The sequence below is a fragment of the Drosophila sechellia genome, chromosome 3L, assembly GCF_004382195.2.
Source record: "Drosophila sechellia strain sech25 chromosome 3L, ASM438219v1, whole genome shotgun sequence".
In the NCBI taxonomy this organism is placed as follows: Eukaryota; Metazoa; Arthropoda; class Insecta; order Diptera; family Drosophilidae; genus Drosophila; species Drosophila sechellia.
In genome coordinates this window covers 7,743,298-7,763,264 of record NC_045951.1, presented here as the reverse complement: position 1 = coordinate 7,763,264, position 19,967 = coordinate 7,743,298, and the positions used below count along the sequence as shown (strand labels likewise).

The 19,967-nt window shown below is 42.7% G+C and overlaps 4 protein-coding genes across 9 annotated transcripts; 2 read left to right on the top strand and 2 right to left on the bottom strand.

Annotated features, from left to right (window-relative positions):
* Positions 1-362: 362 nt before the first annotated feature.
* On the bottom strand, positions 363-814 carry LOC6604788. The gene is given in 2 exon segments (XM_032720126.1): positions 363-619; positions 622-814. Coding segments are annotated over 2 exon segments (240 nt in total). The 5' UTR covers positions 734-814; the 3' UTR covers positions 363-491.
* An 86-nt stretch (positions 815-900) lies between these two features.
* On the top strand, positions 901-2,490 carry LOC6604787 (transmembrane protein 43 homolog). Its single transcript, XM_002029602.2, has 3 exons — positions 901-1,443; positions 1,500-2,092; positions 2,153-2,490. The coding sequence occupies exons 1-3, from the start codon at positions 1,118-1,120 to the stop codon at positions 2,362-2,364; spliced, it is 1,131 nt and encodes a 376-aa protein (XP_002029638.1). The 5' UTR covers positions 901-1,117; the 3' UTR covers positions 2,365-2,490.
* LOC6604786 lies at positions 2,386-3,759 on the bottom strand. Its single transcript, XM_002029601.2, has one exon. The coding sequence runs from the start codon at positions 3,541-3,543 to the stop codon at positions 2,497-2,499; it is 1,047 nt and encodes a 348-aa protein (XP_002029637.1). The 5' UTR covers positions 3,544-3,759; the 3' UTR covers positions 2,386-2,496.
* Positions 3,760-4,269: 510 nt separating this feature from the next.
* Positions 4,270-19,920, top strand: LOC6604785 (protein ECT2). 6 transcript variants are annotated; one of them, XM_002029600.2, is made up of 12 exons: positions 4,270-4,759; positions 8,787-9,003; positions 13,834-13,969; positions 14,053-14,159; positions 14,227-14,476; positions 14,636-15,997; positions 17,185-17,316; positions 17,386-17,736; positions 17,796-18,737; positions 18,799-18,909; positions 18,970-19,119; positions 19,179-19,307. In XM_002029600.2, exons 1-12 carry the CDS (start codon positions 4,723-4,725, stop codon positions 19,305-19,307), a joined length of 3,924 nt encoding a protein of 1,307 aa, XP_002029636.1. In that variant the 5' UTR covers positions 4,270-4,722. The 6 variants fall into 6 exon arrangements, with proteins under 6 accessions (XP_002029636.1, XP_032574414.1, XP_032574411.1 ...); XM_032718520.1 differs by lacking the exon at positions 4,270-4,759 and adding an exon at positions 6,829-7,021 and having other exon boundaries at positions 19,179-19,920; XM_032718523.1 differs by lacking the exon at positions 14,636-15,997 and having other exon boundaries at positions 4,723-4,759.
* Positions 19,921-19,967: the final 47 nt, after the last annotated feature.

The following is a 19,967-nucleotide window of genomic DNA, read 5'->3' as shown; positions in this document are numbered from 1 at the left end:
AATGATTCATCCCGTTTACTGCACTGATTACTTGAATGTACTGATAAATTGATTGCCAATTTGTCTGTTCTTAAAATTGACAAAGAAGGTAATAAATGCAATGACAAAGTGCGCATTTGGAAAACCTCAAAGCTTGCATAAAAAATAAATTCATGTTATAACGCTCTCTACATCACAGACTTAAAGGATATACCAGTTTCGTTGTTTCTAATTATGCATGTAACAGGTAGATGGACTTTATAAAGTATATAATTCTTGATCAGGTCTTGATGTTTTTCCATTTGTTCGCTTGCCAATTTCTATCTACAGGCGCCACGAATTTCCACGTCCACTTTCGCTATGCCATAGTCGAGAAAACCAAGTAATGTGTACAGCGATTTGTTTTATTCATGCTCTTTATTAATTAACAAATTATGCATTTTGATCAAAATTACAAGCAGCTTTGCCAAACCAGGATCCACTATTGGAAACAATTTTGATTTATAAGCAAATCAATCAAGGTTGTTAATAATATTATAAGCCACTCTATACTTCATATTCGACGTCATTAGCGACACGTTGGCCTTAGCAATTTCCAAGTTCCGTTTTTGGTTCTCCTCATCCAGTTTTTTCAATTTCGAGCTGGATCCTTTTCCATCCTCATTTCGTGCTCGAGCTCCATAATTTTCAGTTTAAATTGCCTCTTCTCCTTGTCGGATTCCACCAAATGATTCATTGCAATTACACCCTCCATTTTTGTATACACGATTATGAAGTTGTCTTTGCACGATGTGTATTGACTGAATGACTGCCACTGCGTTCGCACAACGAATTAAATTATTTTTTAAGCATGGCCGTTCTAAAGTACGGGGATTCCCCCAAATACAACAAAATATCTAGTATTTACTCACATACTAAAAATCGCTGAAGTCGAAAATAAATGACACATACGAAGTGGAAAATGGTAAATATACCAGAGAGCTTAAAAAATCTGAAATCCAAGACATGATTCTGAAATACAATGAAACTTTTCACGACTGCCACCAACCGGTCACACTGCGTCCAATCAGCTGTTGTCGGAAATTATTTATAGACAGCGTTCCACAGATGGTAAATCCATCCAGGATCGCCCGAATCGATGGCATCCCTGAACGAAACACTTCGTAGCCACTGGCCCATCGCTCTGTTCGGTGTGATCCTCTTCGTGGCGGGGAGCACAGTGCTCTACTGGAACGAGGGACGCGCCGTGCACAACATGATGGCGCTGGACGAGGCACACGCCGACATCTACTCGGTGCGCTTCACGGAGGAGGAGCAGGATGTGGGCCTCGAGGGCAGAATCGTTCACCTATCCGGATCCATTCTCGTGGGCGAACCGCTCACCGAACCCGACTACAACATTCAGCTGCTGGCGGTGAAGCTCCGCCGGCGCGTCCAAATGTACCAGTGGGTCGAGGAGACGGTGTAAGTGGTTTTGGTTTCCAACGTTCCAACTAGCTCTAATTTCAAAACCTCCGCAGCGAGCACAACTATGGCGAGAGCGTGGGAACGACGCAGTCGGACTCCCGTACCTACTATTACACGCGGGAATGGCGGGATAAGATCGTGGACTCGCGAAACTTCTACATCCGCCACGGGCACACGAATCCCAGTCACTTTCCCATCGAAAGCCACGTTCAGGTGGCGGATGCCGTCTACATTGGACGCTATGAACTGGGTGCGGAGGTGAAGGAGAAGTTTAACAACTACCAGGAGCTCACTTCGGACATTCGGCCAGAGGATAGTGGCGTCAAGCTGCATCTGGGCATATATTATCACACCAATGATGTTTTCAATCCAGAGGTGGGTGACCTGCGCCTGCTCTTCAGCTTCGCGGGAATGGAGGGCGAGGTGTTCAGCGTGGTGGGCAAACTATCGGGTAACAAACTGGTGCCATACATAACCTCGCGTGGCGTTCCAGTGCTGCTCGTCTATCCCGGCGGGCTCAGTGTCCAGGAAGTTTTCCGGTTGGAGGCTCGTGCCCAGGTCTTGCACACCTGGTGGTGGCGCTTTGTCGGCTGGCTGCTGATCTTCTTCGGCGTCACTTGCAACACCAAAATCCTTCGTCTTCTGTGTGAGTCCTCTATTTTCTAAACAGTAGATCTCCTGTACTAAATGGTAATATGTCCTCCAGTTGTACGAGTGCCGCTCTTGATGGCCTTGGCACCCGATCCTCAGTTCCCGGTTACGGGCAACCTGCTCATCGCATTTTCGCTGGCTCTGACCATTGCGGCAGTGGCCTGGATCCTGCATCGTCCTGTGATCGGCGCCTGTCTCTTCCTGGCTGGCGCATCGCCTTACGTCTGGTTCACCCGCAATCTGGTCGACTACCATCGCCTGGACTGATCCATTTCAAAGTCATCTCAATATTATTTACAGGTTTATTTATTGTTGATTTTCATTGTTGAGCCAAATTAATCGCATTTGCCATTTACCCCTCGGCCAATAAAAACTTAACACTTAGTAACTAAACTAAACTTAGAACTCCCTGATGCCCGCACTGGTGGTGGTGCTGCCAGGTGGTCCACCTCCTCCCCCGCTTCCGCTCGCTCCCGACACATTGGGCTTGGATTCGCTGGAGGTGTGCACGCTGGGGCTCTGTGATTTGTCCTGCTCCTCGTGACCATTTGGCGTTTCTTCGTAGCGAACATAGGGCTCGAAGCTGTTGTTGATTTGCACAGATCCGCGATGCAGATTGTTGGACTCGGCCTCGAAGAGAATCTCGTTGATGAAGCGCTCGGCCAGAAGACGCTGCTCGCGCGGCAGTCGCTTCAGTTTGTGCGTCCAGGTGCGGGCGATGGACTCCTCCTCCGGATATGTGCCCGCCAAATACTCGCAGGCTATGTTGAGTAGCTCATCAGTGTTGTGTGTGGTGCCAGTTGCCCCAGGACCGCCACTAGATCCGGTTCCTGCCCCCGTACATGGCGGCGTTTGCCTGGCTCGCTTGCTGCTCCCATAATCCACATGGTTGGTTGCTAGCGGTGGCGGTGGCGGAGGTCCAAATGATTTGTGAAACATCTCGGAAATGTTGGGCGTCTGACCACCAGCGCGTGGTGCTGGATAATGGAGGCCTGCTCCCTGGCTCTCCAGAAACGCACTCGGACAATTGCTGCTTTCGCCGAAGGCGAAGTTGGGCTCGTTCTTGAAGGCGGGATTGACGGCTAGAAACTTCTCCGAGTTGCGCAGAAAGTCCAGCTCCTGAAAGGTCCAGCAGCGGGGACTGTGGAGGCTGCCCGAGCGCAGGGCACTCTCCACCACCTTCAGCTCCTTGCGGTAGTTCGTGCGCAGTGTGTTGATCTTCTTTTTCACATCCTCCACGGTGGCGTCCCGCTTGAGATAATGGTATATGGGCACCAGGCGCATATAGGCCTCCGCCCGCTTCTCCCGATTGGTGTAGTCCCGCAGCGATGTGTCCCACAGCACGGGCAGATCCCTGTACGTCTGGATGAAGGCGCGCAGATAGTGTCGGTTCTCCTCCGCTCCCGACATCACCTTCAATCCGTGCGGCGGCGTTTGTGGCAGCATTTTGTGCGGATCTCTGGATTACCCTCTGCCAATCCTCGCCAGCTGCAGTCCTGCGCTATCTTCAGCACTTCAGCGAATCCTTGATGGGCCTATTGACAAACTGTCAATGCGAACGAGCTGTTTTTGTTGTAATTGCGCGTTTGACAGATTGTTTGCCATATTGACGTAATGGCTGTGTGCGAGTGTGCGTGAGCGTAAAGATACAGCAACAAGTGCGGACGTAGTGGCAACGCTGGCCGCTGGTATCGATACTGGGCCAGCAGTATTTATCGGTCAACTCGCTGTTATTAAGCGCGTATATTTAAACGAAGTAGCACAAGACTTTGGTTTTACATGTCAGGAAAAGGAAGTAGTTTTAGGCATGCATTTATAAAATATAAGAGCAAGCATAAATAGCTTGCATGAAATATATGATTTAAGGCTACAACTGCAACCTGTTCAAATAGTAGGATATTACCAAACATAATTTATCAACAGGCCAAAAACAAGTTAAACAAAGAAACCAGTTCTAATTGGTTGTTCATATATTGCAGTTTACAACTATTTTATAGCTATAGTAGCGTAATTTAGTTATTTAGCATAACAAGGAATACCTTGAATATCTTTTTAAGACTCCTTGCAAGTGTGACCATAAGTTCGCGCCGATTGATTCTGGTATTTCGTTCACCACATTTGCGCGTATTTCTTGGCGCCCCGCCGACGGTAACACTACGCGGCACACTACAGCGAAAAAAATTCGAAACAGACGCGTTTGTCCGTTGAATTTTGATTTGTGATTCCGACGCGCAGCCGTTGAGCGCAATTCGCTTACATTGTTGATCATTTTGTTGGTTAAATTGCTTAAGCAGGTACGCGGTATCGCTAACAAAAGGACGAAGAACCGGGAGACGCTGCCTATGCGCGTCTGTGCTTGTGTGTTTGTGTGTGTGCGTGAGCCGCCGCTTTTTAATTAAATCACAAATAAATTGTAACAAAAAGTAGAAAAACAAACAAACATGGAAATGATGCGCGCTAAATGCATGAATACAGCGTCCAGTTAATGAAAGTAAACGAATCGAGTACAAACGAATTATTTGTCTCCTTGTGCGTTCGTTTTATTGTGTTTCGAGTTCTGTTGGTGTGTGTTTTTGTGTATGTTCCACGAGTTGTTCGCCTTAAAAAATTAACTGCAGAAGATCCATGGAAATGGAGACCATTGAAGAGCAATCGAAGTGCGGTGAGTACCGAAAGAGGGCTGGGGCGGCTGCCGCGGGGCGTGGCAGCTCCAAATGGCCTGCGAATTTTTCATTTTTCAATGTCGCCCAAAAAGAAAAAAAAACAAACAGAAGTATCGTTCCAAAGGGGGCGGGGCGGGGTAAAACCACATTCGGGGCCAAAAGATCCTCATAAAAAATGTCGCTGCCAGCAAATGCAAAAAATAAAATAAAATAAAAACGACTATAAGTACATCTTTGTGTGTATTTGTGTGACTAAAAAAGCAACGGCATCGTGTCGCAGATATTTTAATCTTATTTTCTGAATTTATTTCGGTGTAGAAAATATTTATCGCATAAATGCGAAATGCCTCCCTCTCTTCATCATCGTTTCCCCTCACTCTCCCTCTCTTCGGCGACACTGTACCGACAGCAACAACAACAACAACAACTGAGGCGGCCTAACTGTTGTGAGAGTAAAAAGAAAGGACAAGCAACAACAATTTAAGCGATCAGTTCCTGTTATCAGTGATGCGAATTCAGCCTTTTTTAGCCAAGGAGTTGTAGCTATAAAATAAAGTAGTCAAGAAATTATGGAATCTTAAAAAAAAGTATCTTTAAAGTAAAGGATAGAGAATTCTCTGCTATGATGTTGTTATTACATTTTTAACATTTATATTTAACTAAAAACAAATTTGTTTGTTTGCCTACGATATCCGCAACGAGAACGTGTAACTGCAAATACCACACAATTTCAAAGGTTATTGCCTTAAAAAATACGTGTAAATATGTTGTACGGCAGGAATTTTTCCAGCGCGCGGCATAAACAAATAAAATTATCATTTAATGTATATTGTGTCCGAATTTGAGGTGCAAATAAAGCATATATCAATTAAAAGTTTATAATTTGGTTAGGTTATAAAATCAATTCGCCTTTGATGTTATTTAGCCTTTGGATGTACATATATACTTTTGGAATCAACTCCACATGATTTCTTTGTGTACTTATTCTGTCTGCTCTGCTCGAATACTTGCCGCCAGGTAAGAAGAAGATCTTATCCTGCTCGACAGGCTCTTCTTCGCTCCTTCTCTTGTTGCACAGGATCCTTGATCCTTGATCCTTGCTTTCCGGGTGATTTACCTACCCCGCTGGCCGCCTACCTCGTATTCCATTTACACATGTTGACAGGTCGCACATGCCCATACAACTGTGACTATATAGCCTGTAGTCCGTGTTTTCCGACCCTCAATGCTAATGGTATTTTACATGGCACGCAGACCTTCGGAATCTGCTCTTCACCTACGTCAAGGCTTCCGCGGGATACATACGTAATTTTATTACAAGATTTTTCTTTGATGACTCTGCTCTGCTGTTTGACAAAATCCGCTACACAGCGAGAAATTAGTTGATTTTTTGCATAATTTAAACTTGCATATTATCAAGTTTCAGTAAAATTATGTTTTTAGATATTTAAAGTATTATTATTGATTATTGCAAAATTACCAAACGTCTTTGGTTTAAAACGCGATTTTTTGCATAAAATATTTTTTTATTCGATTTCATTGTCACTTAAAAATGCTTTTAGGTCTAGGTCAAAAGCAATAGACACTAGAATTTCAATAAAAATCGTCTATTGTCATTTCGAGTTAACCATGATTTCGCATAGGACATTTTTCGCTGCGTGGCTAAATACCCAAAAACCCACACACACAGCCCTCTTCTTCCGATCGCTTTTCATTTCTCAGATGCCACTCAATTAGTTTTTCATCGTTTCCCTGGCAGGCAGCCAGCGAGGAAAAGCAGAAAATAAATAACAACAGCGGATTTTGTTCGGGCAAAAAGGAAGGAAATTCCCGAATGGCGAAAAATGGTGGCCGCCACCTGTGACCACCAGCACTTTCTCACACTCGGAAATTTTGCTTACCATTTTGCGTTTACCTTTTCTCCTGACCTCACTTACATACCTTCTTCTTCTTCTTCTTCTTTGTGCCGAAGAAGCTACCACCTGTGGCCATGCAAAATGGGATTTCAGGGTTTCCCTCAGCCTGAGCTCGTCTTGCATTTAGTTATGTTTTAGAGCCCGATCCTCGAGGATCCTCGAGCAAAATGTTACACTTACCGCTGGTGCAGTTCAACTTTGCCAACCATTTGGGCAGAAAGAGCAACAAAGTGGTCACGGTTCAGCGACAATCCGCCTCCTATTTCACATATGCCGCCAACGAGGAGCTGAAGCAGGCGAAGCTCCGACAGGCCGCCTTGTGTCAGGTGTACGAGGATTTTACAGGTATTTCAAGATTCCCAGTTAAACCCCTACAGGTACTCGTTTCCAAGGGTTGAATATGCGCAAAAGCCAAAGTAACATATTCACCGGAGGGAAACTTAAGTAGGGTAAAGTCTTTCGTGAATCATCCATCCATCCAGCCAGACATCGACAAACACCTGGGAAAGGTGCAGGAACAGTAAAAATAACTATGTATTTCATAAATAAATATATCACTTTCCGAGGAAAGCTTTTGATGTCGTGTTAGAGTGATATTGATTTGAATGTCAGTCAAGCAATTCGTGGAAATAATAAGGCGCATTAAACTTTACAAAATTTTGCGTTTAATAGCTTAGAATGCATCATTAATAAAAATCACATAAAAATTATTCGCAGAATTAGCATATATGACTTTTTATCGCTAAAAGACTCTCAAAGTGAATAAATCAAACAATTTTGCTCACATTTAATGATGTGGACATTCACGCGTTTTAATAACCATATCAATCTTCTACAAATTCTACATTCCCATGGAGCACATTCCGTATCCATGGTTTTATTGGATATTACATTCCAGTGATATTCCTACCTTATAAACATTTTGTTAGTCCATAAATCCCCACGATTTCCATTAGGTAAATTGCATTGTTTATCGCTTGTTTTTGGGAATGCATATCTGGAATATCTATTTGAAAATTCCGAGACGTCAGAGATGAGAATACGACACGAACTGTAGTTCCTCCTCAGCATTTTCCTGGACTTTGTTCAATTGCACAAGTGGCGAATGTCTCGCCAGATACAGATACAAATGTATATAGATGCAATTGGCATCGGTTACAGCTGAACAATTCTGGATAAAATTAATGCAACAAAGCCGGCCGCCGTCAGTGGTCTCCACTTGCTCCATGTGTTGTGTCCATGTCGATTGGGGGTAAATGATTTGCACTTGAAAACATTCCCCATTCTCTAGTCCATTCTCACTCATTTCGCATACTCTACTTTCGTTGCCTGTCAAAAACTATGGCAATAACGAAGGTCGCTTCATTTCGGCGGCTAAGAAATCGGCACAATTAAAATTGTTGTCAACAGCTCGCAATTTGGCAGCTTAATGCTGCGGCTTCTGCTGACCAGGCCCCCATCCGCCATCCGCCGTCCTCCATTCTTCATCTGTACAATGTGTACTATACATCCTCAAGGGGTTCTATTTTGGTTAGTCGCTCTGCTGTGTTTCCTCGCATTTCTTTGTTTTATTTCGCACAGTTTTCCCTCGATCTTAACCCCCTCCTCCCCCCTTTCGCAGCACACTCAATTGCATAAACAAACAAATCCACAAAATAGCCATTAATCAAACAAAATCTTTTCTCCAGTCGCCTGTAAACAGAAGCGAGTTGAAAGTAGTGTATGGGTTGTTGAAGGGTCACACGGATATCGAACTGTAATTAATTATGCTGCCAATAAAATATTTATTTTATTAACAGTTTGTTAAAATTGATTTTGTTGGGAAACATTCATAAATCACAAATATTTTAAGTAAATAAATTGCAGACGGAAAAATACGGTATTTTGGCCAAAGAATAATGTATGTTAAATTTTCGCAATGGTTTTTATATTGTGTTAGTATAGAGAGATTTAATGGAAAAACCCCTTTTTGACCGTCATTTATTGGTTTGATTTACGTCTGACATGCACTTAACCCCATGCCATTGGCCATTTCTGATTTTTCAGGGGGCAAAGAATGCATGTTTCTGATTTTCTAATGACTTATCCCCATTCATTTCGCCCCATCTAGAGATGTCCATAACAACGCTGCCCACGCGCATCTGCCTGGTGGGAGGCGTTGGCCAGGACGCGGACACGCTGCAGGCAGCCGAATCCTTTGGCCTGCCCATCGTTACGTCGGACACGGGTCTGGACATCCTCGGTGAGTCGTCGGACTGGCGAACGTTCTACGTGCTGGACGACTTCGAGGGTGCCAGCTTCGAGGCGATACACAAGCAAAAGGAATGGTGAGTACGACTAGAACTAGTCACTGGGACTAATAATAACTCGGCCAGAAGCTGAGGAACAATAAGGCTGCTTAATTTAGACCAAATCTGTCACATGTGGCCAGCTGTCCGCCCCCACATCCTTCTCCTTTGCGGCTCAACCCACTTTACTTTCTGGCTACGAAGAGGAGATGCCTGCCCCGTCAAGAGCCATTATCACATCGCCATGCTGAGCCGCAGCAAATTGAGTTTGAAATCGAGACACACGCATGGTTATACCGCCTACCTCCGCTCCACGAGCCCCAATGTGGATCCACTCGTTGGACACCAGTTCCAAGATTGACAGCGTCAGCCATGCGCCAGATATACCATACGGCTCCTCTGCCCGCTTCCTTCCGATTCCATACCCTTCCTCGGGGTATTCAAATTGCGTAAACAGTGTAGTTCGCCACAAAACATTTCGATTTGTTTACACTTTCATATGGATTTCATGGAAAGAAAGTTACGATTGCTCGATGCCCATAAACTCATTTGAAATAGTATCTTTCGGCAATGGCCTTTAATGCATTTTCAATTGCAAATGTGCACACCTGTGCTATTTTGTTTGTATAATATAAAATTATGTTTATTAGTTGATCAACTGATTGTAAACTAAAATTTAGTTGGAGTCCCTTTAGGATTTTTGTACAATATTTCTAAAAAGTTTTAGGGAATTCTCCTTCAATATATAATATACATTTTATGACCAGAAAGGGTATATATTTATTCGAATTGCCGGCGTAAGCTTGCAATCACTTTTCGCTTTCTACAAATTGTTGTCAAATTTGAAACTTGCGCAAATGTTTGTTCTTTTGCTCCATATAGATATATGTATTTTATTTGGTCCGGTTTGGTTTGGTTGGTTTCTTGATTTTTTGCACGCTTGATTAATTTGCCTGCTGCGTAGTAATAGCCTCAAATAACATACACGCTTTTTGATTCGAAATCATACCCATTGATTTAATATTTTTTTTGTTTTTGGGGACCCACCTCTGCCCTGTCTCATTAGTGATTAACCATAAGTTTGCCATACTTTGGTTAGCGTTTATTTACGAGCTCTTTTTTGGAGGTCACCTAGTGCGTTAACGTTGTTATGAATTCGAGGGGTCGGTGGGCGTCTGTTTTCCGTTTCATGTTTTCCCAACACACGCTCTGCTTGTAAGGAAACGGCAAAGAAAATGCGAAACGAGGAAAAAAGAGCCAAAAAGTGGCTTTGTGTTCCTCCCATTAAGAATTATTATTATTTATCTCATAGATTTTCATTCATGTTTCGGTTCTTTTTGTTATTGCAATTTGTATTTGGTTTTCATCACTAATTTTATTTTTTTCTTCTGCTCCCCAAATGAGCGGAAAATAAAACAAAGCTAAGGTGCGCATAAGTTGTTTTTCCTCTGGGCTAATTATATTTCATGTTTCACATTTTTTTTATTGTAGTATTCCATCTATAAATTTAATTGGTCTTAGCCTATAGAAAAACATAAACTGGTATTAAATATGGAATTTGTTTATAATCCGGAAAACTACGTAGAACTACGTAGATTTGCAGCGCTGGTTGTTTATTTTTTAAATAAATATGCACTTTGTCAGTTTGTTTTTGTCAACTGATATGAATAAATCGTGACTATTAAATGCAACTGTATTTAAGTTGATCATTAAAGTTTATATTATACATCATCTTAGTTATCTAAGATCTTATCTAAGTTTATCCCAAAATATTCATTAAAATTAATATAGGATTATCCTGTTTACGGTCATGGATCATCAAATATATATTTTATTTTTTCAAGTTACAATTAAATTGTAATTAGCTCTACTCTCGTTGCACTAATGCAGTTCTGATTAAAAATGCACAAAATTCATAGGGAAACAGAGGAATTTTAATGAGCTTTTCTCAGGAATCGCAGATAAGTGAAATGAATGACCAGGGCACTTTAACGGCCACTTAACCTCGCCCAAAATGATGCCACAAAGATCTTGTTAATCGGTGTTCCCACAGCATGGCCAATATGAGTGGGTATATATATTCTGATTCATAGGAACGATACATTCGCATAATGGGGGAAGTCTCGGAGCAATTCATTGCCTATTTTGGGGACGTAGCGGACTGCGAATGAAATCAATTTCAAAAATGAAAACAAATAAAACGCTGGCATGACAATTTCAAATCGTATTTCTTCTAAAGAAATTGAAAATGAATCGTTTTAATATTTTTTTTTTTATTTTTTGGGACTTCTCCTGGGAAGCAAAATCTCTGGTGCCATTGGCCAAGTTTCATCTGAATAAATTTTGAGGAGGTGGAGGCATTGCGACAATCTCTTGGCGCCAAGAATCTATAGGAATTCGTGTATTTTCAGATCGAGCGATGTCAAATCAAGTCGAAAGTGTTGAAAGCAGCGTTTGGGAAAAAACGGAAATTCTCTGCCATAAAAAAATATAACAAATCGCGAAAAAAGATCCAAATTGATGGCTTTTATTGAGGCATTTATGTGATCTGCGCTCTGCAGTGTTTACATATATTTAAATATTTATTGTATATCTGCGAGCGAGTATATAATTTATAAGTTTTGATATGGCAATTTAATTGAGACAGCACGAGAAAAAGAGCTCGCGAACGACATGTCATTGACTGTTCTATAGTTTTGACCCTCGCAAAGTTCGAGTGCCCCGTGTTCAGTCAAAGATCGGCGCACTTTACAAAAGAATCGCCACTACCCGGAGATGGCAGGTCATCCATTGCCGAGGCCAAAACCCCCAGTTCCCCCAGATCCCCCGATTCACTTCAATCCGATCATCCATCGCACTCATCTCATATGAATATTGTTGTGTCGAGCACGCGCGGCGCATTTTTATGCTTTGACTAAGCATCTGAATTTTCCTGGGTTTTCCTTGTTGGATCCCAATGCGAAAAATTGAATTGTTCTTTGGAATTTCATTTCTTTGATGCCTGCTGCTTAAATATTTGGTTGACTCAACTCTCTTTGCATTTCACCTGTCTCGCTTGATTTCTTTGTTTACTGTCGCCTCTATTTTCTTTACTACACACAGAAAAATAAGGTACATTTTGTAGATAATAAGAATATGAATATAATATAAAATAGTGGCTAAAATGCGCTAAAGATGTTGTTAGAGATAATTATAAATTCTTGTTTTATATGCTGACACTAAAAGAGGCTTATTCCATATCGATTAAAATATCTTTCTGTGTAGATCGCACATTCTCGCATTGAGAGTGATGTTTGCCATTCTTATAGGAGAAATATAGGAAAATATCACGCCTGTATAGCATTTGCCACTTATGTGCCACATTAAGTGATGAGGAGAGAACAAGCTGCAAAGTGGGGGAAAACCGGGGGAAAAGCGGCACAGGAGCCAAGAGGGTGGACCGCCTGGCATGTCAGGCATTTTCTATTTCCATTCTCCATTCGCTCGCCGCGGTCCCATCGTTTATTCAATAATTTTCCCAAGCAACGAGGCTGGCAGTTGTGTTTGTTTAGTTGCCCGGATAGAATCATAAACTCTTGTCGCTCGCGGCTCCTCCGGCTAGATGTCTCAACTTATTCATACTCTCGTTCTGGTGCTCTGAATCAGGCAAAATCGTTCCGTTTGCCCGCGACAAATATTTGAGCATATGGAAATGAAAATCTGCCTTTGTTGGTAAGGTTAACTGAACCTAACAGCCAGAAATGTGGGTGAAATGTGTAAATGCAAGTGAAAACTGATATGATAGCAGGCTCGAGAAAATAGACGAAGTGAAAGTGGATCTAAAAACAGGAAGTTAACCTGAGAAAAGTCTAAGAAAGTGAAAGATCAAGTGAAAATGGAGTCAGGGGAGAAAACTGCAAAAGGAAGATGGAAACTGTAAGTGTGAAACTTATTGTGATGTTCATGATATCAAAGTTAAGGCTACATTTCTAAAGAAGTATGACAAATAAAGTGTACCAATTAAAAGAAAATATAGGATAATACCTATAAATGAAATACCTTAAATGAACCAACATTTTATATGCAACTACTTTTGCTTTAAGCAATCATATAAATCTTTGGAATTCGCAAAAAAAACGAAAAATACTGAAATCGACATAAAATTAATTTGTTGCTAATGATAGAATGCCCCATTCAAATGTTTTAAAATGTCTTTTTTTTTTAAATTCAAATCTTTAGCAGGTTTGAGTATTATCCAAGCATATCTCTCCCCAGAGATTCAAATTCGAAGAATCATTCATAAATTCTGCCCAAAATTAAAAGCATTACTCAATGCACGAACCGCAAATTTGTTTTGATTCTTCCCCCCAGTCATAATTATAATTACGCCTTCATGAGCCACATAAATGAATAAGTGTACACATTTAATGTATCATAAATACATCCCCCTACGCCCACTAGGTGCCTTTAAACAATGCTCGACATGTCAGCTTCCGCTCGATTGATTTGTTTATAAGAACTTCCGGCTTTGTGCCAGTTGGGATGCGGAATGGGTTGAGGATGGGCTGGCTGGCTGACTGGCTGGCTGGCTATCCAACAGCTGCCGATGTCCGGTTTGGTAAACAAAAGAACCCTTAGTATGATCGGATGGCTCTTCAGTCAAAGTTCAGTAAGGCGAAAAGCGCCGAACAATCACATTCTTTTACATTTTTGTGTCCGGAATGCAATCGGGCGAGGAAGATACCGATACGCAACCGATTCGAATGGAATTATGGCAACTGCCAATGCAACTACCAAGGTCAATTGGGACATAAAAACCAGATTGCCTTGCATAACTCAAAAGTGTGCCACATAAATATTTAATTGCCTCTCCCTTTATATCACTTGCAGCATTCTGGGACCGCCGGCTTTGAAGTACGCGGCCGAGATGAAACAGACACTGGGCCAGAACTCGCGGCCCATTTACAATTACGCGATGCGCGGTGTGGTCACTTGTTTTACGGGCATACGCAAGAAGGATGAGCTGGTGAGTGGTGGCTGCCTCCATTTGGGAGTCTTCTCTCGTAACTTATATGAGAATTATTATTATTATTATTTTTTTTTTTGCAGACGAAGCTGGTTAATCTCATTCACTCGATGGGTGGCTGCATCAAGAAGGACCTGAACACGAAGACCACGCATTTGATTTGCAACCACAGTGGCGGCGAAAAGTACCAGTGAGTTCTTAATTTAATGAAACCATAGACAAAAGGTTTTAAAACTTGGCGTCCTTTTCTTTTTTAGGTACGCCAAAACCTTTCGGTTGACCGTGGTTCGTCCTGCTTGGGTGTTTGCCGCTTGGGCGGATCGTAATTCGCTGGAGTTCGATGCCACGCAAGAGAACTTCACCAAGACGCATCGCCTGAAGGCATTCGAGGGTCAAAAGATTTGCTTCTTTGGATTCCCTGTGGAGGAGCATCAGCATATGGTGGATGTACTTTTAGAGAACGGAGGCGTTTGTGCCGAGCTCGATGATCCGGAGTGCTCGCATGTCGTGAGTCTTCCCTTTCAATACTTAATGCCTAAATGCAAGCTTTTTGGGTAGTTTGTAATTTGTAATTTGCATGCTGGATTTATTTATTGTACATGCTTTTTTGCTGTTTCGAACAGCTAATTTTCTCACCCACAAAATCCTAATCCGTGTGTCTTCCAGGTGATGCCCAATACGGGCGCAGTATTTACAAGCACTAGCACTAGCACAGATACTAACCCAACCACCCTAATTAACCCACCCGAATCCCAAATCCCAGGCACTAGTAGTGCATCGCAGGCGGGGGAAGAAGAGCAGCGAAACGCTGAGCAGGCGGAAATCAAAAAGATGGATTACTCACACGCCGAAACGGACAATGGAATAAGATTGGATATTGACCAGGAGCAAAAAGAGAATCAAGGCATTGAAGACGAAGATGACATACACTTTGACGAACGCCTATTTGTGGAGGCGGCCGATATTATAAACCACGGAGAGGACCAATTGCCTGAATCAGATGAAGAAGACCTGGAGGAGGAGCAGAAACCCAAGGTCGAGGAGGTTCTAAAAGAACAGGAAGTTGAGGAAGATGTCCAAGCCAGCACGCCAAAGACTAGTAAAATAAGAACTAGCTTAAAGGCTGCCACGCCTCTTAGCTCACCCGAAATGGATGGCATTGCTTTGGACTTCGAGAGCACCACCCAGAACATTTCACCCATTTTAAAAGCTATTGACGAGTGTGACTTAGAGACAGATGATCTGCCGCCTTCGGAGAATGATCTAAAGCGCAAGAGGGAAAGCTTCGACAATGTGTCCCTGATGTCAGTGGATTCCTTTGCCCTGCCGGCGAGCACGAAAAAACCCAAACTCATACGCACAGGATCAATTTCGAGGACTCTTCGGCGATCTGTTAGTTTTGTTGCCGAACCATTGATGAAAACTTTACGACCGCGCAGGAGTTCAGTGGCGGACGCATCCAGTTTCATTGGAAGCGAGACAGCCGATAATTCAATTTGCTCACTAGCCTCCTCAATAAATTTAACCCTAAATGACTCCATCAGAAAGCCAGTCAAGGAGAAGCTGCGCAGCTTTTGCGGCAGGATCACAAGAAGCAGCAGTCGTAGGCATGACAGAGGTGTCGAGGGCACTCCGGAATGTACCACCCTATTGGACAGTGGCTTCAAGACGCCAAAAGCACCCAAGCTCAGATCTACGGCCACGCCCAAAACAGCCAAGCGACTCTTCGGCCCCGTCTCCGGTGTTGTTTCCGCATTGACCCTTACTAACCCATCCACACCCACCCCGAATCCTAATCCGAATACGAATTGCACCGCCACTTTGGATGTCAACGATACCTCCACCCACACATTCGCTTTCTGTGCTGCTGCCGTCATGCCTGCAATGCCATCATCATCATCATCATCGTCTTCTCCCATACTTTCGACTTCGATCGCTGTACATAGCTCGGTGCAAGTAATTAAGTCTCCCGAAGAGTCGACAACGAGGCGTCACAGCCCCGCGCCCATAGAAGAACCCATGGCAATGGTACTTTTAAAATTCACAAGTGTTTTCTCGAATGATATTTTCAAATTAAAGGACACGCTTTGGAACGGCAAAATATTTAAAGTGGGAGAAAATTTAACAAGCGGGAGGCTTCCTTATACAATCAAACATTAAGCATTTATAAACAAACATTTTATATAAATTTTTTTTAGCTTTTGTGTAGTGATTTTCATCTGCGATATTCTCAAATACCAATTGTATGATTTTGTGATGTATTTTAATCATCTGATCCACTTTCTTCCATGTTTCTATTGTGTTGAATTAAATATGTTCGAGCATTTTTAACATTTTTTCAGTTGCTGTGCGAAGCGATTTCCCTCAAACCTCCCGCCATCCATTATCCAGCTTCCTTCCATCCCAAATGTTTTGTTAATTGTTATTTAATGGTTATGCCGTAGCTTAAGTCACAACTCATATAACATATAATTTGGTGCGGTGTCTGGAATTTCTTCTGTAAATAACTTTGGTTTCCTATGGTCTACTCAATTTTTTTTTCTGGCCAGCGCACAAAATACAAAGAAGTAAAAACACAACCAAACAAAGCAGCACAATAAGTATTTGAATAGCATTTACTTGCCACACACAAAACACACACCCCACACACACTGGTTATAGACTTTCGTTCAGATTGAATAAATGTTAAAAATGCCAACTAGAAAACAGCGTAGATAAACAAATTGAAACAATAAATGGAGAGGAGAATAAAATCCAGCAAACCTTTAACGGTCTAGCACGAGCAATTCCTTCGCATTTGGGTGAATTATTATTATTTTCTTGATGGACTAACAAATATTTACACAAATGTTACTCGTTCTCGGGGCAAATCAATTTGCATTAATGTTCCGTAGCTTCACACTTTTGCCTCGTCTCGTTCGCCAAGATCTTTGCCGTTTCAAAGTGCTGCCAAAAATGTGCACTAAATAAAAATGTTTTGTTTGGCCTTTTTGCATTTGATGAATGTGTTCAAAATTTATTGTGCTTGCTGCTGCTGTGCCGAGCTATATCTATCTATATACCATCTATATAGACGCTTGATTGACTCCGTTTCGTATAATCTAAATTAGCCAGCAAACAAAACATTTTTTGCGATCTAGCACATTCCGCATCTCTTTTACACACACTGAACGGTGCATCACCTATATTAATTTGCCATGTTCTCTTCCGTTCAGGTGGTTGACGAGCACACGACTTTGACAAAGCCGGAGCTGAAGAATAATCACACGCATATCCTGAAATCAGACTGGTTCTGGTATACCATACAGAATGGCTATGCCAATGAGATGGACTATCTATTTGGCGACGTAAGTGGATCACTATTAAATTGTTTACCAGCTGAAACTAACATTGAATTAATTTTGATCTTACTGTAGTATTTGGATAGCATCACGAATACACCGAACACAGATCGTCGGGATTCCTTACCCATTAGCTTTAACAAAAGGAAACGCAAGCGTTTTTCGCAACGCATCCAGCTGGAGGGTACTCCGTTGGGTTCCGGAAAACGACGCTCCTCCGTTTCGGATGCCGGTCTACTGTCCGTATCAAATAGTTTGTTCGATTGCACCACCAGTCCGGATAAACTGGAGTCGGATAAGCTGCTGCATGCCGAGCCGGAGGCGAGTGATGCCACTCCAGCCAAGAAATCGATGCGCTTTAATCACTTTATGGACTTTTATACCACAGAGTCCAACTACGTGGGCATATTGGACACCATACTGAATGTAGGTTGAGTAACTTGCTACCTATGTCAGTTTTATTTATTTGTTCTACTCGTTTTCAGCTTTTTAAAAACAAGTTGGAAGAGTTGGCCGAAACCAATGATCCGCTGCTCAATAAGTCGGAGATCAAGACGATCTTTGGCAACTTCCTGCCTATCCACGAGGTACACCAAAGCATGCTGGAGCATCTGCGAAAGTTGCATGCTAACTGGCGGGAGGATTGTCTTATTGGAGACATAATTATTCAACATCGCGACGAGCTGATAAAGGCGTATCCACCATACGTCAACTTCTTCGAGCAGATGAAGGAGCAACTCCAGTACTGCGATCGGGAATATCCGCGTTTCCACGCCTTTCTGAAGATTAATCAAACGAAACCGGAGTGCGGACGCCAAGGTCTACAGGATCTAATGATCCGTCCGGTTCAGCGATTGCCCAGTATCAGTCTGCTGCTAAATGATATCCTGAAACACACGACTAGTGGCAATGCGGATCACGGACGTTTGGAGGAGGCTCTGAAAGCCATCAAGCAGGTGACATTGCACATCAACGAGGACAAAAGGCGGACAGAATCGCGCATGGCCATCTTCGATATATTCAACGATATCGAAGGGTGTCCGGCGCATTTAGTGAGTTCCAACCGCAGCTTTATCCTAAAGTGTGAGGTGAACGAGCTCTCCGATTCGCTGAGCGGTCGTGGTGATAGCCTGGTCCTGTACCTGTTCTCCGATTCCATTGAGCTGTGCAAGCGGCGTTCTAAAGGATTCAACACTGCAAAGTCGCCAAGCACGGCCAAGACGCATAAGCATCTCAAACTGATATCCCTGAATACGATCCGGCTAGTGATTGACATCTCGGATAGTCCAAGAGCTTTTGGTTTGCTCTTGCGGGGCGATAAGGAGAAGCTCTATACGTTTACGATCAGTGATGAGGAGACGGATAAGTCGGTCTACGTAAAGAAATTGTGCAACCAGATTGCAACCCACACCTGCCGTACTGATGCGGTAAGTGTTAGCATGCATAGTTTAAAATTCTGGAATTTATGTTTTTATTATTGTTGTGCAGGACAAACTTTTGATTTGTCGTACCTCCCAGGAACTGGAGGTGGACATAAGCGATGTGAATGTCAGCACGCTCAGCAAAGCCTTTAAGCTGGCGGCCAAAACGCGACTGAAGGTGGGTCCTTAAAATGTTTTTACCTTAAAACTTGTCTAAAACTAATTTTCCTTCTTTTAGGTGGGTCGTGCTTTCTCATTCAACAAGACGCCCAACAAACTAAAACGGGCCGTATCCACGATGATGACTTCGCCGTTTGGCAGCACCAACTCTCTAACACCTGCCTCTCAATTGGCCCAGATGCGTTTGGCCAGCTGCACGAATATAAATGTGTGTACAACTACAGCATCGAAGTGAACAAAAACTGATGTATAATTATATTTTTGTAGGAGGTTGATGATGAGGACTGTGCAAGCATGCGAAGCAGTTCCCCGTCAACACAATCCGAGATGCTAGTGGTGCCGCCACTTTCGGTGCAACCCACGCGGAAAAACAAGGCCGTTGTTGGCCGCATTTAGAGCTGATGATGATGATTCCACAGTCAATTTGTGTATTCCATTTTGGAAGTCTCTTTGGAGAGAGACTCGCTTGCAGTGCTATTCCTTGGGCATTGGTCGCCCATGTCCGAGTGCATATACAAGCTTCGAATTCGAAATCTCACAACACAACCAGAAACAAATTATCAAGCGTCCAATATTGTTTAGATTTTAAAATGTATTGTTAAGTTGCACATGTCGATAGGAAGGCTCGGAAATGTTGAAGCGTTTGCCCGAGCTGTCGATTGATCATGATTAACTTGTAAATAGTTCTCCATATGTGTACCCGTGCCCGAATAATTGTGTCGCGTCGCTAAATGTAACCAACTACTCATTGCAGTGACTAGGGATCGAATTCACGCACGCACCGAACGATCGATTCGAATGGGTTTCGGTCGGATGATCGCCACACCGCAACAAGCTGTGAATGTTTACTGAGTAAATTTTTTAAAAACCCTACCTTACCATATTGATTATAACTCAACGATTTTGCTTGAGTAGGCAATTACGACCCTAAGTCGTAAGGCATTCAAAGCTTGAAGATGTTTAAGTTAATATATGTACAATGATTAAAGGAAAACATTTTTAAATCAAAGCATTTTTAATTCTCATCTTTGAAGCTGCAAAGTAGGCAACGAATTA

Excerpts from the sequence above, each read along its gene's own strand:
- LOC6604785 (XM_032718520.1), top strand. The coding sequence starts at position 6,844 with ATGTTACACTTACCGCTGGTGCAGTTCAACTTTGCCAACCATTTGGGC. Across the intron at positions 13,970-14,052 it reads TACGCAAGAAGGATGAGCTG|ACGAAGCTGGTTAATCTCAT; the intron begins GTGAGTGGTGGC and ends TTTTTTTTGCAG. Across the intron at positions 14,477-14,635 it reads ATCCGGAGTGCTCGCATGTC|GTGATGCCCAATACGGGCGC; the intron begins GTGAGTCTTCCC and ends TGTGTCTTCCAG.
- LOC6604786 (XM_002029601.2), bottom strand. The coding sequence starts at position 3,543 with ATGCTGCCACAAACGCCGCCGCACGGATTGAAGGTGATGTCGGGAGCG.
- LOC6604787 (XM_002029602.2), top strand. The coding sequence starts at position 1,118 with ATGGCATCCCTGAACGAAACACTTCGTAGCCACTGGCCCATCGCTCTG. Across the intron at positions 1,444-1,499 it reads CAGTGGGTCGAGGAGACGGT|CGAGCACAACTATGGCGAGA; the intron begins GTAAGTGGTTTT and ends AAACCTCCGCAG. Across the intron at positions 2,093-2,152 it reads CAAAATCCTTCGTCTTCTGT|TTGTACGAGTGCCGCTCTTG; the intron begins GTGAGTCCTCTA and ends TATGTCCTCCAG.